This window comes from Callithrix jacchus, chromosome 4 (genome assembly GCF_049354715.1).
Source record: "Callithrix jacchus isolate 240 chromosome 4, calJac240_pri, whole genome shotgun sequence".
Lineage (NCBI taxonomy): Eukaryota > Metazoa > Chordata > Mammalia > Primates > Cebidae > Callithrix > Callithrix jacchus.
Genome location: NC_133505.1, coordinates 19,697,620 through 19,717,756, shown reverse-complemented (window position 1 = coordinate 19,717,756; position 20,137 = coordinate 19,697,620). Strand labels below are relative to the sequence as shown.

Here is a 20,137-nt window from a genome sequence, read left to right as displayed (position 1 = left end):
CTGAGGGATGGAATTTTAAATTTTATTTAATTTAAAAATCTTTTTATGAGAGCTTTGCTCTGTCACTCAGACTGGAATGCAATGATGCCATCTTGGCTCACTGCAACCTCTGCCTCCTTGGTTCAAGAGATCCTCCTTCTTCAACCTTGGGGTATCTGGGATTACAGACATGCACAATCACACCTGGCTAATTTTTGTATTTTTGTACAGAATGAGTTTCACCATGTTGGCCAGGCAGGTCTTGAACTCCTGACCTCAAGTGATCTACCCACCTTGGCTTCCCAAAGTGCTGGGATTACAGATGTGAGCCACTGTGCCCAGGTAACTTTTATTTAATTTTAATTAATTTGTATTAGCACATATGGCCAGTGGTTACCATATTGGACAGTACAGCTCTAGATTATCTTACTAGATGAGCTGCTATTGGCTTTAAAAAGCAGCTTTATGCTTATGATTTCCTGATGCATATCTGTATCTCTGACCCTCCACAGAGCTCCAGCGTTATATGCATCTGATCGCTTTGATGACTCACAAGCATTAAGGGACCATAACTCTTCTTTTTCAGCTGCCAATACTTCAGAGAGTGGTACCGCCAGTTACTCGGTTTGTTGAAGCCAGAAACTGAGAGTAGTTATTTTTCCTTATTCCTTACTATGTCACACCTAAATCATAAGTAAGGTCCACCGATGCTACCTCCAACTTACGTTTTTTTATGGGCACCCTATTTACTTTATTACCTGGCAGGATTTGCAGGAAAATTACCCAGAACTGGCATATTGATCCAGGTTTTTACATTACCCATCCCTTTTTATTTCTTCCAAGCTGCAGGAGATCCCTACTCAATTCACGTGAATAAGCAGGGTTAGCCACAGGTTAGGAAATCCGTATGGGGACCATGTAGACAAGGTAGGAGGCCAGTCATCCCCAAGGGGCTTTTATTGGTATTTAATAAGTTTTAATGTTTCATAACAACTGTTTCCGAGGTCATAATATGAGCAATTTTTTTCCTATTTCTGTTTTCAAGTAAGTCAAGAATTAGCTTCATTACTTTAAAATGTCCTTATTACATTTAATTGAACATTATTAATTATTGAACATTATTAATTACCTGTATGAAGAATAACAAAGGAACAGTAAAGCTGTATTTTAGCAAAACATTTTAATTCTAATTCTGAAACCTAATCAGAAATAAATGTGTTTGGTACAATGATAATTCATTAAATACAACTCATCATTGTTAGGCCGTCTCTGTTATGGAAACGATCATGTTATGAAAAGGCATTCAGCTAATATTGAATCTTTTAAAAACAATTGAACTTTACCATTGCTAGAGATTTTTTGAAAAGCTGTAGATGCATAAGTTGGAGATAAAACAATCAAAATTACTTCCTGAAGTTATTTTAACAGGTTCTAAATGCTAAAAAAAAGTCGTGAAATGACTCAGAAGATTGTAAAACTTTCTTCCCGAAGATATTTTGACAGCCTCTAGGGATGTAAAATTCCCTGAAGTGCTCTAATGGGAAAAGGCTTAGAATAAGAACCAGAATCCTTGACCGCTACTCCCGCTATTAAGCTAAGTGAACTTTGGTCAGTATTTAACCTCCTCCAGTTTGCTTATTTGTTCATTTGAGGGACTCGCACTTTCCTGAGTTACATCTATGTATTGTAGCCAGTTTCAGAATGCTGTGTGAAATGTCCCAAGATGACCTAAACATTTCCAACTGATTATTTTCTCAGCTAATAGCATTTTTACTACCATCTGTATTTCTTTGCATACAAGGTGAATCTCCCAACTCAACAAGAGATCACTGCCATTTCACGTTTCCCTGCCTCCTGCCTGCATGCACACCGCTATTTTGTTGTCCCCTGAATTGCGTTTCAAAAATCCTCACTGTTATAGCTAAAGACGGGAACTACTCTCTCTGAGTGACTGATTCCAGAGCCCAGCCCAGACAGACACGCATCCCAAGTCTCTGCTTCATCTGTCCTGGAGGAAATTGGCTGGTGGGGAATAGCCACAGTGGGTCTGATGGCCCAGCAATCTCCTGCAGTTTTCATAGGAAGTGGCCCTGAAGGAGAGGCTGCCCTGGTGACTGTCGCTGGAGGACCCCAGGCTTCTGGAGAGACCGCGACCGACATCCCGGTATCTTCAGGAGCATAGCTACAGCTTGAAAGGCTCTTAACCTCTCGCACACCGTCACTGTATTTCCTAGCAGGGGGCTGGTAGGCCTGGTAGGACACTTTGGTGGTGGTGGTGATCACGGTTTGTAGGGCACCTGGTGGCAGAGTCGTGAGGAACCTACAGGGAAGCTCTGGATTATAATAAGGGCGAGTGGCCACAGCCTGAAACTGCCCATGGTCAGTCCTCTCCACAAGGCTGGGTTTTCCAAGAGATGGTTTCCAGACAGGCTGTTTGTCCGTGAAATCAAAGCTTCTCCCATAGCTGCTGTATGAATTGACATTATATTGTAGTGTGTTCGGATGAATGCAGTCTGTGTCACTAGGGATACTGGTGAAATCCTTATAAAGGGTGGGATATGGGCTTGAATTTGTATAAGCAGGATTTGCCAATTCATAGCTGCAAGGTGGCCTAGGCAAATAGATTCTTGGGCTTGAATATTTTTGAAAGGGTGGGATTTTGTCTCCTTGAAAGGTGGCTAGGTCACAGGTAGCTTTGTAAGCATCAGAGTTTGGGAAGGAAGGGCAAGGCTGCCCTGGAATAGGAAAGCTGGTTTCAGTAACTATATCAAAGTCTTCCAGATTTTCCAAGGGTGTGTTGCTGAAATCAAGACCACTGCTGTCTTGATTTTCTTCTACCTAAAAATGAAACAAACACAGATATATATCATGTAAATTGTTTGGACACCTTCACCTGTAACAGTAGCCAACAAGGAAGTAAAAACAGATGTCCATGTGCTGGGCTCCCTGCTGTGAACACTGCACTGCTCAGGCATGTGATTTAAGCATGTGGTCCAGGGTTGCTAAGCTGGAGCTCACTCAGGCATAAATACCACACGACAGAAGGAGGAAGGTCCATGGTAGCCAGGTAGGAAGCTTCTAAGTGGCAGATGGTCCTGTTCACACCCACACTGTGTTCCTAATAGTAGAGACTTAGGAGGCACACAGGCCTGGGTTCAATGCTCACTCTGTCCCTCATGAATTGAACAAACCACTTAACCTCTCTGAGCCTCAGATTCTTCATCTTAAAAATGGAACTTAATGGCCGGGTGCAGTAGCTCACGCCTTCAATCCCAGCACTGTGGGAGGCTGAGGTGGGTGGATCATGATGTCAGGGAATTGAGACCATCCTGATTAACATGGTGAAACCCCATCTCTACTAAAATACAAATATTAGCTGGGTATGGTGGCACATGCCTGTAATCCCAGCTACTCGGGAGGTTGAGGCAGGAGAATTGCTTGAACCAGGGAGTCAGAGGTTGCAGTGAGCTGAGATTGCGCCACTGTACTCCAGCCTGATGACAGAGTGAGACTCCGTCTCGATAAATAAATAAGTAAATAAATAAAATGGAACTTAATAATAGTAACCTTGTTATAGGATTTCTGCAACCATCAAATGTGTGAAACTCAGACCAGTGCCTGGAACATAGGCCCTGTCAGTTTCTGTTATCCTCGCACTAACACTCTGCCTGCTTGGCATGCTTTGGTTGAAAAGCCACACTGAATTAAACTGCACAGAGAAATGTTATCTGTTCTTGCGGATAAAATAATGGAAAGGACCCTCTCAAGGACACACTGCTAACTTCCTGTTGGTAGGCACACATTTCCATCTTTACCACTGTTGCATAATTGTCCCTATATTAGGATGTCAGCACACTGACATATCAGGACTGTATCACTGCCTGCAGAGATTGTTGCTTTTTCTTTTAAGGAGAAAAAGGGATCAGAAACCCTATTCAGATGTTGATTTGATGATATTTTGTGACAGACATATAATTTTCACATGAAATCAAACCCTTGTAATTAATGTATGACCTGCATATTTTACATACTTATCAGTGTATCTTGGGATGAAAATAAGCAGAGGCCACCAACCCCTATCAGTTCCCAGTTACCTCGAATTCTCGAATTCTCTTTTTCTGGGGTTGGTAGAAAGAGGCCATTTGTCTCTTGAAGGCGCTTCTTCTAGCTTCTGTCTCTGATTTGCTCTCTGGTCTTGGGTGATCGTGAACTCCCTTGGCCTGCGATAAGGAGAAAATAAATCATACATTTGTGTCCCTAAAGGAAGCTGACAATGTAGCCCAAAAATTGATCGTGCCATTCCTAAGATCTCAAGTGTTTAGTTTTGCTTCTTTCAAAACGACAGAAAAAAAAATTCTTGAATAAAACAGCATCGATAATTAACATATTAAAAGATCATTGCAATCCTTTCACTCTATTAAAAGAACTGTAACTACAACTTGGTTTACCATCTCTGGACCTTAAAGAGCTCACAGTAGTGAGCGAATTCCTAGTCTCCCCGCTAGGGCCCCGGAGGGCTCCAGCACCTATTTCTGGCCACTGGAGCTGTATTTTGTTTGGCCCAGTGTTCCCAAGGCACATGACACGTGGTCTGGCCTTTATGGTCCAATGAAAAGTATCCATCACAAATTGTATTCTCACCTAACCTACCTGAAAAAAGATTGCGTTGCCATCAAGCCGCCAAAAGTTGGTTACAGGGTATCCACTGTGCCCTCGACAAGAAATCAGTTCCAAAGCAGAATGACAGTTAGGGCATGCCTTCTCTGCAAAGCCCAGAAGGGAGAAATATTAACCCTGACCCCAGGCCCTCTAAAGGAAGAAGGGGAAAATTAGTTGGGACTAAAGAACTCATGGCCGGGCGGGGTGGCTCACACCTGTACAATCCCAGCACCTTGGGAAGCTGAGGAGGGTGGATCACCTGAGGTCAGGAGTTCGAGACCAGCGTGACCAACATGAAGAAACCCCATCTTTGCTAAAAATATATAATTAGTTGGGGGTGGTGGCGGATGCCTGTAATCCTGGCTACTTGGGAGGCTGAGGTAGGAGAATCACTTAAAGCCGGGAGGCAGAAGTTGCAGTGAGCTGAGATCAGCCGTTGCACTCCAGCCTGGGCAGCAAGAGCAAGCGAAACTCCGTCTCAGAAAAAAAAAGAACTTATGACTCCAAGATAACCCTCTCCCTAGCCCCGCGTCCTCACTCTGCTGTTTCAGCCGTGCCTTGTCGCAGATGGCCGGCCGCAGCTGCAGGCGGGAACCGTCAGGCAGGGCACAGGCCTGTGCACACACCACCACACCCAGGCATGACTTCTTGAGGATGAGGCCATTGTGGTTGTTGGTGTTGCGCATGGCCCAGCCGCTCAGGTGGCGCTGTGCCTTCGTCTCATCACTGCTGTAGATGAAGCGCACATAGCCATTAGGCCACTCTCGGAATTGGTCAAAGAGGGCCAGCTCCTGGAGGGGTACAGAAGGAACGGTGGTCAGTTTATCGACCAAATGGCACACATCATGCTCTAAAATTTCTCCAAGCACATTAGGATTAAAAAAGGTTCTTTTTAAATCCAGCAATGTGAAATCCCAAAATGCCACACTTCCTATGTAAGACTGACAACCAGGTAATAATTAATGTTTATATAGTGCTTATCTGTTAAATGCTGTACATGTATTAATTCATCTAGACTTCAAACTGCAGGCAATGATTTACATTTTACGGATGAGGACATGGAGGTCAGAGAGGTTCATCAACTTGCCCAAGGTCACATCACATAGCTAGCAAGATCTAGCTCTAGGATTTGTACCCGGCAATCCCATTCCAGAGCCTGTACTTCTTACCACTATGTTATATCACTTCTTTGTGTGTTTAAATGTTGAAAACATTTTCATATTAAGCATCAAAGTGCTAGGGGGATAAGTGACTGGAACGTTCTATCACAAAAATGCAATTTAACTGATAAATATCTTTAAGTCAGTGCATTTCCTTCAAAAGCACTTTGGCTCTCTCTGCCAAACCTGTCAGTCACATTAGCGGTGGCACCCAGAGTAATGTCAGAGAGGAAGGAACAGCTTGCCTCCCTACTCTCAGCTCAGTTCTCCAAGTTTAAAAGGGTACTGCAATGATGGACTTAAACCATGAGCTTTGGGCTGTGGGTGAGCTTGCCTGGCACTGGACTGCTCCCCAGAGCAAGATGGGATTGTTGTTCTCTTCGACAAAGAGCCACATGGCCGAAATATTAAGTTATCTCTAAAATACTGAGCTTTGCCTTAGTATTCATATTTGATAGTCTTTGTCAATTTAATGCATTATTTATATGGCAATCAATGCCTCTTTTGCATGTAAGTTTAACTGAAAAATCACCCTTTACTAGGCACTTTCTTTATTTTGGAGGGGGCGAGGACGGAGTCTTAGCTCTGTTGCTCAGGCTGGAGTGCAGTGGTGTGATCTCAGCTCACTGCAACCTCCGCCTCCCAGGTTCAAGTGATTCTCCTGCCTCAGTCTCCCAAATAGCTGGGACTACAGGCGCACACCACCATGCCCAGCTAATTTTTGTATTTTTAGTAGAGATGGGGTTTCACCACATTGGCCAGGATGGTCTTATCTCCTGCTCTCGTGATCCACCTTCCTTGGCCTCCCAAAGTGCTGGGATTACCGGCGTGAGCCACTGTGCCTGGCCACTGAGAACTTTCTTTTTTTTTTTTTTTTTTTTTTAATTTTTTATTGGATTTTAGGTTTTGGGGTACATGAGCAGAGCATGCAAGACAGTTGCGTAGGAACACACATGGCAGTGTGCTTTTCTTTCCTTCTCCCCTTCACCCACATTTGGCATTTCTCCCCAGGCTATCCCTCCCCACCTCCCCCTCCCACTGGCCCTCCCCTTTTCCCCACAATAGACCCCAGTGTTTAGTACTCCCCTTTCTGTGTCCATGTGTTCTCATTTTTCATCACCCGCCTATGAGTGAGAATATGAGTTTCATTTTCTGTTCTTGTGTCAGTTTGCTGAGGATGACGTTCTCCAGATTCATCCATGTCCCTACAAACGACACAAACTCATCATTTCTGATTGCTGCATAATATTCCATGGTGTATATGTGCCACATTTTTCCAATCCAGTCTATTATCAATGGGCATTTTGGTTGATTCCAGGTCTTTGCTATTGTAAACAGTGCTGCAATGAACATTCGTGTACATGTGTCCTTATAGTAGAACGATTTATAGTCTTTTGGATATATACCCAGTAATGGGATTGCTGGGTCAAATGGAATTTCTATTTCTAAGGCCTTGAGGAATCGCCACACTGTCTTCCACAATGGTTGAACTAATTTACACTCCCACCAACAGTGTAAAAGTGTTCCTTTTTCTCCACATCCTCTCCAGCATCTGTTGTCTCCAGATTTTTTAATGATCACCATTCTAACTGGCGTGAGATGGTATCTCAATGTGGTTTTGATTTGCATCTCTCTGATGACCAGTGACAATGAGCATTTTTTCATATGATTGTTGGCCTCATATATGTCTTCTTTCGTAAAGTGTCTGTTCATATCCTTTGCCCACTTTTGAATGGGCTTGTTTGTTTTTTTCCTGTAAATCCGTTTGAGTTCTTTGTAAATTCTGGATATCAGCTCTTTGTCAGATGGGTAAACTGCAAAAATTTTTTCCCATTCTGTTGGTTGCCGATCCACTCTAGTGACTGTTTCTTTTGCCGTGCAGAAGCTGTGGAGTTTGATTAGGTCCCATTTGTCTATTTTGGCTTTTGTTGCCAATGCTTTTGGTGTTTTGTTCATGAAGTCCTTGCCTACTCCTATGTCCTGGATAGTTTGGCCTAGATTTCCTTCTAGGGTTTTTATCATGCCAGGTCTTATGTTTAAGTCTTTAATCCATCTGGAGTTAATTTTAGTGTAAGGTGTCAGGAAGGGGTCTGGTTTCTGCTTTCTGCACATGGCTAGCCAGTTTTCCCAACACCATTTGTTAAACAGGGAATCCTTTTCCCCTTGCTTGTTTTTGTCAGGTTTATCAAAGATTGTATAGTTGCAGATATGTTGTGTTGCCTCCGGTGTCTCTGTTTTGTTCCATTGGTCTATATCTCTGTTTTGGTACCAGTACCATGCTGTTTTGATTACCGTAGCCTTGTAGTATAGTTTGAAATCTGGTAGTGTGATGCCCCCCGCTGTGTTCTTTTTGCTTAGAATTGACTTGGCTATGCGGGCTCTCTTTTGGTTCCATATGAAGTTCATGGTGGTTTTTTCCAGTTCTGTGAAGAAAGTCAATGGTAGCTTGATGGGGATAGCGTTGATTCTGTAAATTACTTTGGGCAGTATAGCCATTTTCACGATGTTAATTCTTCCTAACCATGAACATGGAATGTTTCTCCATCTGTTTGTGTCCTCTCTGATTTTGTTGAGCAGTGGTTTGTAGTTCTCCTTGAAGAGGTCCCTTATGTTCCTTGTGAGTTGTATTCCAAGGTATTTTATTCTTTTTGTAGCAATTGTGAATGGCAGTTCGTTCTTGATTTGGCTTTCTTTAAGTCTGTTATTGGTGTAGACGAATGCTTGTGATTTTTGCACTTTGATTTTATATCCTGAGACTTTGCTGAAGTTGCTTATCAGTTTCAGGAGTTTTTGGGCTGAGGTGATGGGGTCTTCTAGGTATACTATCATGTCGTCTGCAAATAGAGACAATTTGGCTTCCTCCTTTCCTATTTGAATACCCTTTATTTCTTTTTCTTGCCTGATTGCTCTGGCTAGAACTTCTAGAACTATATTGAATAGGAGTGGTGAAAGAGGGCATCCTTGTCTAGTGCCAGATTTCAAAGGGAATGCTTCCAGTTTTTGCCCATTCAGTATGATATTGGCTGTTGGTTTGTCATAAATAGCTTTTATTACTTTGAGATACGTTCCATCGATACCGAGTTTATTGAGGGTTTTTAGCATAAAGGGCTGTTGAATTTTGTCAAATGCCTTCTCTGCGTCAATTGAGATAATCATGTGGTTTTTGTTTTTGGTTCTGTTTATGTGGTGAATTACGTTGATAGACTTGCATATGTTGAACCAGCCTTGCATCCCCGGGATGAATCCTACTTGATCATGGTGAATAAGTTTTTTGATTTGCTGTTGCAATCGGCTTGCCAATATTTTATTGAAGATTTTTGCATCTATGTTCATCATGGATATTGGCCTGAAGTTTTCTTTTCTTGTTGGGTCTCTGCCAGGTTTTGGTATCAGAATGATGTTGGTCTCATAAAATGATTTGGGAAGTATTCCCTCTTTTTGGATTGTTTGAAATAGTTTTAGAAGGAATTGTACCAGCTCCTCTTTGTGTGTCTGGTAGAATTCGGCTGTGAACCCGTCTGGACCTGGGCTTTTTTTGTGTGGTAGAGAACTTTCTTTTATGTAATGTTTAGGATTGCTTTCACACTACAATGCAGAATTTAATATTTGGAACAGAAAGAGTGTGACCTGCAAAGCCATATTATGCAACATACATAATTCTCACAACATCTTTGCAAGATGGACATCTTTAGTCTTGTTTACTCAATAAGGAAGTGGAGGTTCCATAGATAACCTTTCACCCTGACATAGCTGGAATATAAGCAGAAGATGGGTAGCAGCCAGACCCAGTAGCTTTGCTGGTGTGATAAAGACTCAGAGGGGTGTATCATAGTTGTAAGCCATGTGCATCTCCTCCCCACTCCTGCCACTCAGGAAAATTACATCAAACATTTGCAAAGCTGAAGTATTCACAGTTGGAAAATTCAGACTTGCATACATCATTAATACTGCACATTCTAACAGTAGTAAAGTAAATGAGTGACTTCGTTTCCAAAAATCACAAAGATATTGTTGAAATCATTGTTATTACTATTAGGTATTATTTATCTTTTCTCTGAAATATTACAAGGGACATAAATTAATATATCAATGTAAGGTAAGTTACAAGCGAAATACATAATGATGCACTATCAACTCCAAGTTTACATTAAATGCTAATGTCTTTGTTTTGAAAGTGAACATTTTAACTTAAGGATCTTCGTAACAAGTTGACAATTTTCCAGAAAACAGCATTTCTTTAGCTCTCCCTTAAGATGTAGACTAGGTCTTCATGCCTCATGTGAGCTGCAGAGGTAGTGACCCTGGCAGTGAAGCCACAGAGATGGTATTTTTAAAATCAGTACAAGAATAGAAGATGTCAAGGATTGAGTTTCATTTGTTCTAAAGTGTTGGCATGCACACACACATAAACACTGAACCTGATCGTAGAGCTGGGGGAGAGTTTGAGATAGTTATCTTGCTCTACCACTTGATGACAAGTGAGTAGCCTGAGACTAAGGCAAATTCAAGGACTCTCTCAGGTCATATAGTTAGTTTAGCTGGCTCAGTCAGGTAGCCAGCGCAGGGAGATGCTAAGTTTCTCCACTTCTCTTTCTATGTCCAAGTGTGCCTGCCTCTTTTGAGATATTACACACATACTCCCTGCTTAACGACCAATCTCCTGAAAGTTTGTATTTACATAGGAAGTCTAGCAAATGCTTGAGAGATAAGCCATAATTACATTATTTGGATGTGACATTTCTAAAGTGCAAGGTATGATGGTTTTCTTTGAAGATGTACATGGACAGAAACACTGAGAATGAGATGCTCTTGCTGTACTGTGGCCCACTTCCACAAAAATGGTACCATATGACTCTAAAGTAGGCAGACTTTGGCTGGGTGTGGTGGCTCACACCTGTAATCCCAGCACTTTGGGAGGCTGAGGCAGGAGGATCACAAGGTCAGGAGTTCCAGACCAGCCTGACCAACATGGTAAAACCTCGTCTCTACTAAAAATCCAAAAATTAGCTGGGCATGGTGGCATGCACCTGTAATCCCAGCTACTTGGGAGTCTGAGGCAGGAGAGTCACTTGAACCTGGGAATTGGAGGTTGCAGTCAGCCAGGAGAGCACCATTGCACTCCATCCTGGGCAACAAGAGTGTGAAACTCTGTCTCAGGAAAAAAAAAAAAAAGGTAAGCAGACTTTAAAACAAAGGAGTAAAACACACCTAACCTACTACAAAGGTATGCATCCAAAAAAGTGCTGACCTCTTTTGAGAGGCTACACAATGTTACAATTAATTGCTGTTCATCTGAACACCGATCAGGCACATCTTAGTTGCCGAAAAACTGACAAATCTCTTTTATCCCTGTGCCACAACACTGCTGGAACCCCACCTTTGTAAATGTTTGGGAAGCAACTCTCATTCTACACCCACCATCCCCCACAGCTAGGACTTCCAGGTCACTCAGTTTTGACCCAAACCAGTATGACCAAGCACAACCGGTCAGTCTCTGGGATTGGCTGCAAACCTCTTCATTCACCACTTCATCCACCCTAGTCCATTCTTTGGACTTGGCTCCAGACTATTTTTGCTTTATTGAAATAAAACAAAATGCAACAAACCCACCCCAAAAGAATGATGATTTGCTTGTCATTAGAGAATTAGGTTTTGGGTACAGATGCCTCATTGGCTTGACAATGGGGCCTCTTTCCTCCCGGTGGTCAGGGAGGTCTGAACAAATTGCTCAAGTCGGGCTGTTTGTTTTAAATTTGGGTCATTAGATTCACTTTAGAGTCGTACCTCATAGTTTGCTGCCTGAGAAGCAGTGGTATTTACATCTGTTTAGATTTTCCTTAGCTTCCTCGTGGATTTAAAGCAAATGAATAAGGAGAGAGGCACCTGATTTCTACCTTGGCTAAAGGGAAGCGAAAGAACAGGTGTCCTGTTCTCCCCAAGACTGGGAATGAGGAGTCTGATCAGTATTTCCTGCCGCTTTCCGTGTAATTTCAGACAAGCGCAAGGAAACTGCTGGGAGAAGACACATTTCTAAATCCAACTTAGCCTTTTGCGGAGTCCAATTCTTTTTTTACGTTTGAGGGGGGCTCAGACACCCAGAAATTTTGCGTGTGTGTGTGTGTGTGTGTGTGTGTGTATGGTCCGTCTACAGACTCCTTGCAAGAACTCGAATGCCATTCTCCCTCCTTCGGATGGACAGCGCCCCGCGTGCCCTCGCACACCCGGTTCGTTTACCTGGGGCATCTGCGGATCGTTGATGTCCCAGCTGAGCTGCATCCCGTAGGAGCACACGCTGACCGCTTCCTGCAGCGCAGCCGCTGGCATCTGACGGACTCGCTGGCTCTTTCCGCCCAGGCTTCTGAATAATAGAAGAAAAAAGGAGAGGTGGGCCAGGTGTTTTTTTTTTTTTTTTTTTTTTTTTTCCTCTTTAAAAAAGAAAGTGGGGTATGTGTGTGAAGGGGAGGGGCAGAGAGAGAGAGAGAGAAAGAGAGAGGTCGTTTAGAAATCTGGAAGCTGGGCACAATGGTTATGGACCCGGGCGGGCCCCTGTCCTCGGCCGCGGTGCTGAACGGTCTCCACCCGAACGGCAGGATCGACGTCTGGCTGCTGCCCCTTCCTTTATAAAGTTACACCTCGTGGAGGCGGGGGGGGTGGGGGTGTGGGGGGTGTGGGGGAGAAGGGCTCCGCCCTGTCTCTCTTACCTTATTAGCACTCACGCTCCAGGGGTGGGTCATCCCCTCCACGACAGGCTGGAACGGAGGTGGAGGTTAAGCTCAGTCCCGGAAGAAAAGGAAACTGAAGCAAGGATGTTGGAGTGGAGGTGGAGAGGGCAAGTTGGAATGTATCCTTTAAGTTAAAAACCTTATTATTTTCTTTCTTTCTTTCTTTGAGACAGAGTCTTACTCTGTTGCTCAGGCTGGAGTGCAATGGCACGATCTTGGTTCATTGCAACCTAGGTTCAAGCGATTCTCCTATCTCAGTCTCCTGAGTACCTGGTATTACAAGCTCAGGCCACCACGCCCGACTAATTTTTGTATTTTTAGAAGACACCGTGTTTCGCCATGCTGGCCAGGCTGGTCTCGAACTCCTGACCTCAGGTGATCCGCCCATCTCGGCCTCCGAAAGTGCTAGGATTACAGGCATGAGCCACAGCGCGCGGCCTATTTTTTTTCTAAATGCATCCGGCTTCTCTGAGTTCGAAAAGGGGTGGAGGCTTTGGAAGCAGGGGCTTTTCCAGCAAAGTCCCCGGAGAGCCAGCCCTCGATTCCAGAAGAGCATGGGAACCTTGCGGGGGCACCTCTGCTGTCCGCGCGCGCCCTTGCCTGAATAATCGTGCCCACCCCTCCTAGTTAGGGGTCAGCCCATTTTGGGCCTCCACTGCTGGCTCTTCCCCTAACTGTTTGGCGTCCGGGAGTCTTCGCTCGTCGGTTTGGGACGGGCTAGGGGGCGCCAAGCCTCGGCGTGTGCTCACGATCCCAGGCACCCTCGTGCTCCAGGGGACTGCAGAGGCACCTGGCCCTGCAGGGACGGAGTCCCACAAAGTGAACTCGGAGGAGGTGGGGGTAATGAGCCCGGGGTAGGTGGGAGCCTGGGGTAGGAGGGAAAGGGGAGAGAAGCAAAGTCCCGTAGAACTCCTAGCTCTCTCCAATGCTTTGGCTCCCTTTTGGTTTCAGCTTCCTTATCTGTTAAATAGGGGTTGTGGTTTCGCGAGCTCTCAGTTGCCAACCACCTGAACACAACTCTTAAAAAAAAAAAACAAAAAACTTTACTGATGTAGTCGTGGAAATATCACGACAAAATTGTATTTACTCCATTACAGTCTTGGGAGGCTTTGGGGGCCTAGATTAGAGAATCGCGGTGGTGCAGGGGTGCACAGGACAAGGTAGGTTCCCCGGGACGAAAGAAACCTTCATCTGAGCAGTCGCCCCGCCCAGGGCTACTCCGGCACAGGGAGACCCTCAGTTTTTTTTGTTTTTTGTTTTAAATCAATTGAAGTGACTAAAGTCGCTTTTTGACGACCCCAGGGCCGGATCCTGGGCGCCTAGGGAAGAAGGGCTTCTCGTATGTATTCCCCGCGCCCTTGTTTTGCAGCTGCATGCTTCCATTCCCAGCCCTAGCCAGAGAAGAGGAGCCAATTCCTCACGGCGGATCCCTTAAGAGAAGAGGATGAACCGAACCTATGACCCTCTCGAGCTGGAGAGCGGCGCGCCCTAGACCTTGGCACCGCAGAGCGCGCGCTGGTAACACGGACGGATGCTGCGCGGGACTCGTCCAGGAGGGCGCCCTTGCCAGAGTCTCAGGCAGGATCAGTGCCTTCGGTTGGCAAAAGACGGATAAAGGAAGAGAGAAACAACCTCAGGAAACTACGGGTGTCCACGCTGCGGTCCTTTTACTTCCCCAGCCCAGGGCACTGTCAGGCTTGCTTAGAAAATTGGATTCTGCGGCCGCGCGCGGTGGCTCACGCCTGTCATCCCAGCACTGGACCAGCGAACTCTGTTGGGGAGAAAGACCAGCTTAGAGCAGTTCCTCCTGACTTCTCCCTCCTGTATCTTCAAGCTGGGGTCCTCTTCCCAAGCAAAGGCGAAGGGTCCTAGCCGAAGAAAGTGATTTGTTCATTCCCAGCCTCCTTTCTCCTGAAGTTCTCCCCTCCTGAAAGGTCCTGTCAGTCAGGGTTTCTGATTAAAATCACTCTCAAATTAAAACCACTAAGGTCTAGTTGGGGACGAAGAGATGTGTCTACCCTTCAACCACTAGTTTCATTCACAGATTTTCATCTTAACTGACTGCCAAAGGTCCCCAAAACTCCTGTGATTGCGTTGCTTTTCGTGTTTTGTCTTCCGAAATTACATGAAAAATTATTGACCATCCATTTTAAAATATATTATTTCATTAAATGTTTTTTAAAAGTTTAAGATAGGCCGGGTGCAGTGGCTCACGCCTGTAATCGCAGCACTTTGGGAGGCCGAGGCGGGTGGATCACGAGGTGAAGAGATCGAGACCATCCTGGTCAACATGGTGAAACCCCGTCTCTACTAAAAATACAAAAACTTAGCTGGGCATGGTGGCGCATGACTGTAATCCCAGCTACTCGGGAGGCTGAGGCAGGAGAATTGCCTGATCCCAGGAGGCGGAGGTTGCGGTGAGCCGAGATTGCACCATTGCACTTCAGCCTGGGTAACAAGAGCGAAACTGCGTCTCAAAAAAAAAAAAAGTTTAAGATAACTTACCCTTTCAAATGTTCTAAAAATAACTTTAAAATCGTGATTTAAGGTTACCTCTGAGAATGCATAGACGTTAACTTCTGGTCTTATTGCAGTGTTAGAATAGTTTCTTTTCTCTGCTCTTTTGGAATTTCCTAGAGAGACCTGACCCATCAAAAACATAAATAAATACAACTTTTTGATGTTAAAGACAAATCAATTAACTTCTTTTTTCTTTTTTTTTTTTGAGATGGAGTTTCGCTCTTGTTACCCAGGCTGGAGTGATCTTGGCTCACCGCAACCTCCGCCTCCTGGGTTCAGGCAATTCTCCTGCCTCAGCCTCCTGAGTAGCTGGGATTACAGGCACGCGCCACCATGCCCAGCTAATTTTTTGTATTTTTAGTAGAAACAGGGTTTCACCATGTTGACCAGGATGGTCTCGATCTGTTGACCTCGTGATCCACCGGCCTCGGCCTCCCAAAGTGCTGGGATTACAGGCTTGAGCCACCGCGCCCGGCCCAAATCAATTAACTTCTAAATGGATTCTGGTATCCAAAGAAATGTCATAGAGCCTCTACCATATTTACTTTGAGAAGAATTAGAATATGCATTTCAAGTTGCCTTGAGTTATATCTGGGCAAAACATGTTAGTAAAAGAAGCTAATCAAAGTAAAAAATAAACATAAAAGGTATTTTGTCTGTTCTGTTATTTTTAATTTCTCTTAAAGATTTGAATGCATTGCACCATAGACTTTGGAAGCATATGTTTTCCCCCAAAAGCCTAAAAAAATAGATTATTAAGTTTTCTAATATTATGAAAACTAATTTTTATTCTCTTAAAAAATTCATTTAAACTGTAGCATTTTGTTTATTGCTTCTTATTATTCTTTATTTCTTTCTTGCCCTGGTATCCTATTTGTATTGATTCTCAATAGTTTATACTCACAGCTGTTCTTGTCTTGATTACTAGTTTAATATTGTAAAAGTCCATTAATTCAAAAGGAAACAAATTTGCCTTTGAATTTTCTTGGTTTAGATTAAAATAGGCAAATTAATGTAAGAATATTTACATTAAATTTGCCAGAAAATGGATACGGCAGGCTTGGACATAAACATTGTTTTGAACGGACTAGAGATGTGTTCAAGTCCTGGGCTAACAGGGGCTCTGGTTATGTTGTGTTTTGCTTTGGTGCAGACAGATATCTTCTGTACATATTATGACATGAAATACTCAAAGGTCTAGTTATAATACAAGTTGATTTTTACACAAAGAATGTTTGGATTGGAGGGGTCTTTTTTTATGGGAAACTCCAGTCCAATTTATTTAGTTCTGCCACCATGTTCACAAAACGGGCCACCTACCCAAATCAGCTCAGCCAATGGTACGCACACTTGTCCAGGTTAAAGGTAACAGGCAGAAAAAAAAAAAACTATTTGCTTTAAGAAAGAAAGAAAAAAAATCTCCCTCCCTCCCCACCAACAAGCAAACAAAGCAGTTTTTGTGTGTGTGCAATCAGGAATGTATTAATAATATCGGGTACAAGTCTGGTTGCCATAGGAAAGGGTTCAGCTTCTGTCTACACACATCAATGGACCAAAAACAGCTCCTTTTTTTTTTTTTTTTCTTTTGAGACGGGGTCTAATTCTGTCTTCCAGGCTGGAGTGCAGTGGCGCGATCTCGGCGCACCGCAACCTGCGCCTTCCGGGTTCAAGTGATTCTCCCGCCTCAGCCACCCCAGTAGCTGGGATTACAGGCACACGCCACCACGCCCGGCTACTTTTTTGTATTTTTAGTGTATACAAGGGTGTGCCATGTTGACCAGGCTGCTCTCGAACTCCTGACCTCTAGTGATCCACCCGCCTCGGCTTCCCAAAGTGCTGGGGTTACAGGCCTGAGCCCCCGCACCCGGCCGCTCCGCGGGCTTTCACCCCAAAAGGGTGAACACTTGAATCAGCTTCTGCAAAGCGGATGCCTATCGGTTCGGAATTTCGCAAAGAAGAAACCATTAAACAACGTAGTTCGGATCCTTTGTGTTGGCTGTCTCTTAAAGGGTGTGTTCGTGCGCCCAGGTGGCTTGGTGCGTGCGCCCAGGTGGCTTGGCCCGTGTGCGCTGGTTACTTGCACGCGTTTCTAGAGTCTCAAACACGGCTCTAGTAGACTTCAGGTGGGATTCGTCAATTACATTTGTGGAGTAAGATTCGACTAGAAGAGCAGTCAGCGCCCCCAGCGGGCGGGGGTCTTGGGCGAGGAAACCGCAGGGGGCGGACCTAGCGCCACAAACAGGAGCTGCGCGCCGAGTCAGGACGGAAGCCTCGGGATGCAAGAGGTGAGTGACCCTGGGAGGTCCCGGACCTTCTGTCCACAGTCCGAGGGTGCTCGAGGGCACGGGGTCCCTGGGTCTCAGCCCTGAGGTGTTTGCCCAGAGACCGGGCGCTGGGCACCGTCCCTCGCCACCTCCTTGGGTTTGCTTGGAGTGTATTGGCAGCTTGCAGTGAGATGAGGCAGAATAGAAACCTCTGATCCTGCGCTAATACAGCGCTGAGAAAACGGGGAACCGGAAAATTGGTGTTCCGAAAGCAACTAGATAGTTCTTGTCTAGTTGCTTTGCGTATTTTCCTAGTCGGTTTTCCAGCTCTCTTTCCATGTCGCTGCGTAGAAAGTGTAGTAGCGTTAAGCAGCCGCAAGTGCTGGGGCTTTACTTAACCGAACGACGAAGGGCAGCCCGTAAGATAAATAAATGAGTGAATAAATATGCAGTTATTACTTATCAATAAATAGTACAAAATAAAAACACGTAGAGTTTGAACCTACCCAGGGACGCCAAAAAAACAAAAACCACCTGGAGCGCCAAAAAAAAAAAAACACAAAAAAACCCAAACAAAAACCACCTGGGCCCCTCTCCCCCTCAAAAACCATCAAAAAACACCTGGGGCTTGTTGCTGACATTCTTCAGCCTGGGTTCCCACTCAGGGAAACCCAGTAGAAATTCTGATTTAATTGGTCAAGGGTGGACTGGTAGTTAGTGAGGACACCAGGTGATTCTGATAGCCAGGGGTGATAGCCACTGCTTGCCTAGATCCAGGAACTCTTTTGTTCTCCATAAAATCCATCTGTCATCTGGCACCATCTTCCCAGCCGTGGGGAAACAGATTTGGGACACAAACCATTCTAACATCAAGCTATGCTTAAATTCAGAGCACCTAAGCATAACCTCCTCGCCATCCCTCTTAAGTTGAAAGCTACCGTTCACGGAGCCATTTTTAGGACATTACAAACATTCTCTCAGCCAGTCCTCACTCCAATCCTTCCATATAGGTGTTATCATGTTTTTTAAATGAGGAGACTGAAGCTCAGAGACTCTGACGATCTTTTCTGCCTAAAGCTTCCCATTTTCTGATTTTCCTGTCAAGTTCCTGTCCGCAAAAGCTGCCACGTGATCTTCACTGCGTGGGGGGTACCTTTCTGTCCGGTAGAGTGGCTCCAGCAATTCCAGAAACAGGAAGCATTTCTTTGGAATTCGCAGAGTACTGATCACCAAGGACAGAGAAGGTTGAAAGGAGATAGAAATTAAAATGCACAGAGCATCTCTGCATACAAATTGAACTGAAGGAGAGAGAGGGCAGTGTCTATAGAGTAAAGAGGTAAAGAAGCTTAACATAAAGGCTCCCGGAAATATTTTCTGTCGGATGGGAAAGATTTCGCACCAATTCAGAATTTGTTGACAAAACTTAGAAATTGTTTATAGATCCATAGCATAGTGTTTGTTTGATGCCAGTTTGTGCTGTGAACTAATACCCAGTTTTAATTGCAGCTTGAGCTGTTCCTTCTACTCAATTATCTACTAACACAGTAGTTCTTTTGCTTTGCCTTTATCATTTATAACTGACACGTAATTGCACATGTTTATGGGATATAGTGTGATATTTCCATACATGTATACAATGTGTGATAATCAAATCAGGGTAATTATACATACCATCACCTCAGTTATTTCTTTGTGTTTGGAATGTTCAGAATCTACTTGTCTAGCTATTTGAAAATATGTAAGAAAGTGTTCATTATAGTCACCTTACAGTGCTATCATACTCTAGAACTTACTCCTCCCAGTTAGCTGTGCAGTATGTCTGTCTGTGCCTGGCTTATTTCACTTACCGTAATGCTCTCCAGGCTCATCTGTGTTACCATGAATGACAGGATTTCGTTCTTTTTTTCTGGCAGAGAAGTATTCCACTGTGTGAATATACCACATTTTCTTCATTCATCTGTTGATGGACACTTAGGTTGATCTTGGCTGGGAGTACAGATATGCCCTTAACATACTGATTTATTTTCCTTTGGATATATCTCCAGGAGGGGGATTGTTGGATTGTATGATAGTGCTGGCTTTAGTTTTTTTGAGGAACCTCCATACTGTTTTCCATATTGTCTATACTAACTTATATTCCTAGTAACGGTGTAGAAGAGTTCCTCTTTTTCCATATCCTTGCCAGCATTTATTGTTTTTTGTTTTGATAATGGCCATTCTGACTGGAGTGAGATAATATCTCATTTTGGTTTTGATTTGCATTTTTCAATGATTACTGATGTTGAATATTTTTTCATACACCTGGTCATTTGTATGCCTTCTTTTTAGAGATGTCTATTTAGCTCCTTTACCCATTTTTAATTGGATTAGTTGTTTTGCTGTTGATGTGTTTGAGTTCCTTGTATACTCTGGATAGTAATGGCTTGTTGGATGCATAGTTTGCAAATATATTCTCCCATTCTGCTGGTTGTCTCTTCACTCTATCAATTCCCTTTGTGTAAGAAGCTTTTTGATTTGTATAATTTCATTTGTCTATTTTTGCTTTCATTGCCTGTGATTTTGAGATCTTCTCTATAAAATTTGTGTCCAGAAAGTGTTTTCCCTGTATTTTCTTCTAGTTATTTCATAGTTTGGGATCTCAAGTGTAAGTTTTTAGTTCATTTTGAGTTGGTTTTTGTATATGGTGAGACATGGGATCTAGTTTCATTCTTCCACATATAAATATCCAGTTTTTCCAGCACCAGTTATTAAAGAGACTGTCTTTTCCCCAAGAATGTTCTTGACACCTTTGTCAAAAATCAGTTTGCTATAAAGAAGTGGATTTATTTTGGGG

General features: G+C 43.9%; 1 protein-coding gene across 1 annotated transcript; it reads right to left on the bottom strand.

Annotated features, from left to right (window-relative positions):
- Positions 1–1,878: 1,878 nt before the first annotated feature.
- GCM2 (glial cells missing transcription factor 2) lies at positions 1,879–19,184 on the bottom strand. Its single transcript, XM_078370876.1, has 7 exons — positions 19,152–19,184; positions 13,196–13,386; positions 12,033–12,156; positions 5,177–5,429; positions 4,630–4,742; positions 4,074–4,199; positions 1,879–2,817 (listed from the first exon to the last, which is right to left on the bottom strand). Exons 1-7 carry the CDS (start codon positions 19,182–19,184, stop codon positions 1,879–1,881), a joined length of 1,779 nt encoding a protein of 592 aa, XP_078227002.1.
- Positions 19,185–20,137: the final 953 nt, after the last annotated feature.

Excerpts from the sequence above, each read along its gene's own strand:
- GCM2 (XM_078370876.1), bottom strand. The coding sequence starts at position 19,184 with ATGGTAACACAGATGAGCCTGGAGAGCATTACG. Across the intron at positions 12,157-13,195 it reads AGACTCCCGGACGCCAAACA|AAGCCTGGGCGGAAAGAGCC; the intron begins GTTAGGGGAAGA and ends TCTATTATTCAG. Across the intron at positions 4,743-5,176 it reads GGCACGGCTGAAACAGCAGA|AGAAGGCATGCCCTAACTGT; the intron begins GTGAGGACGCGG and ends TGGGCTTTGCAG.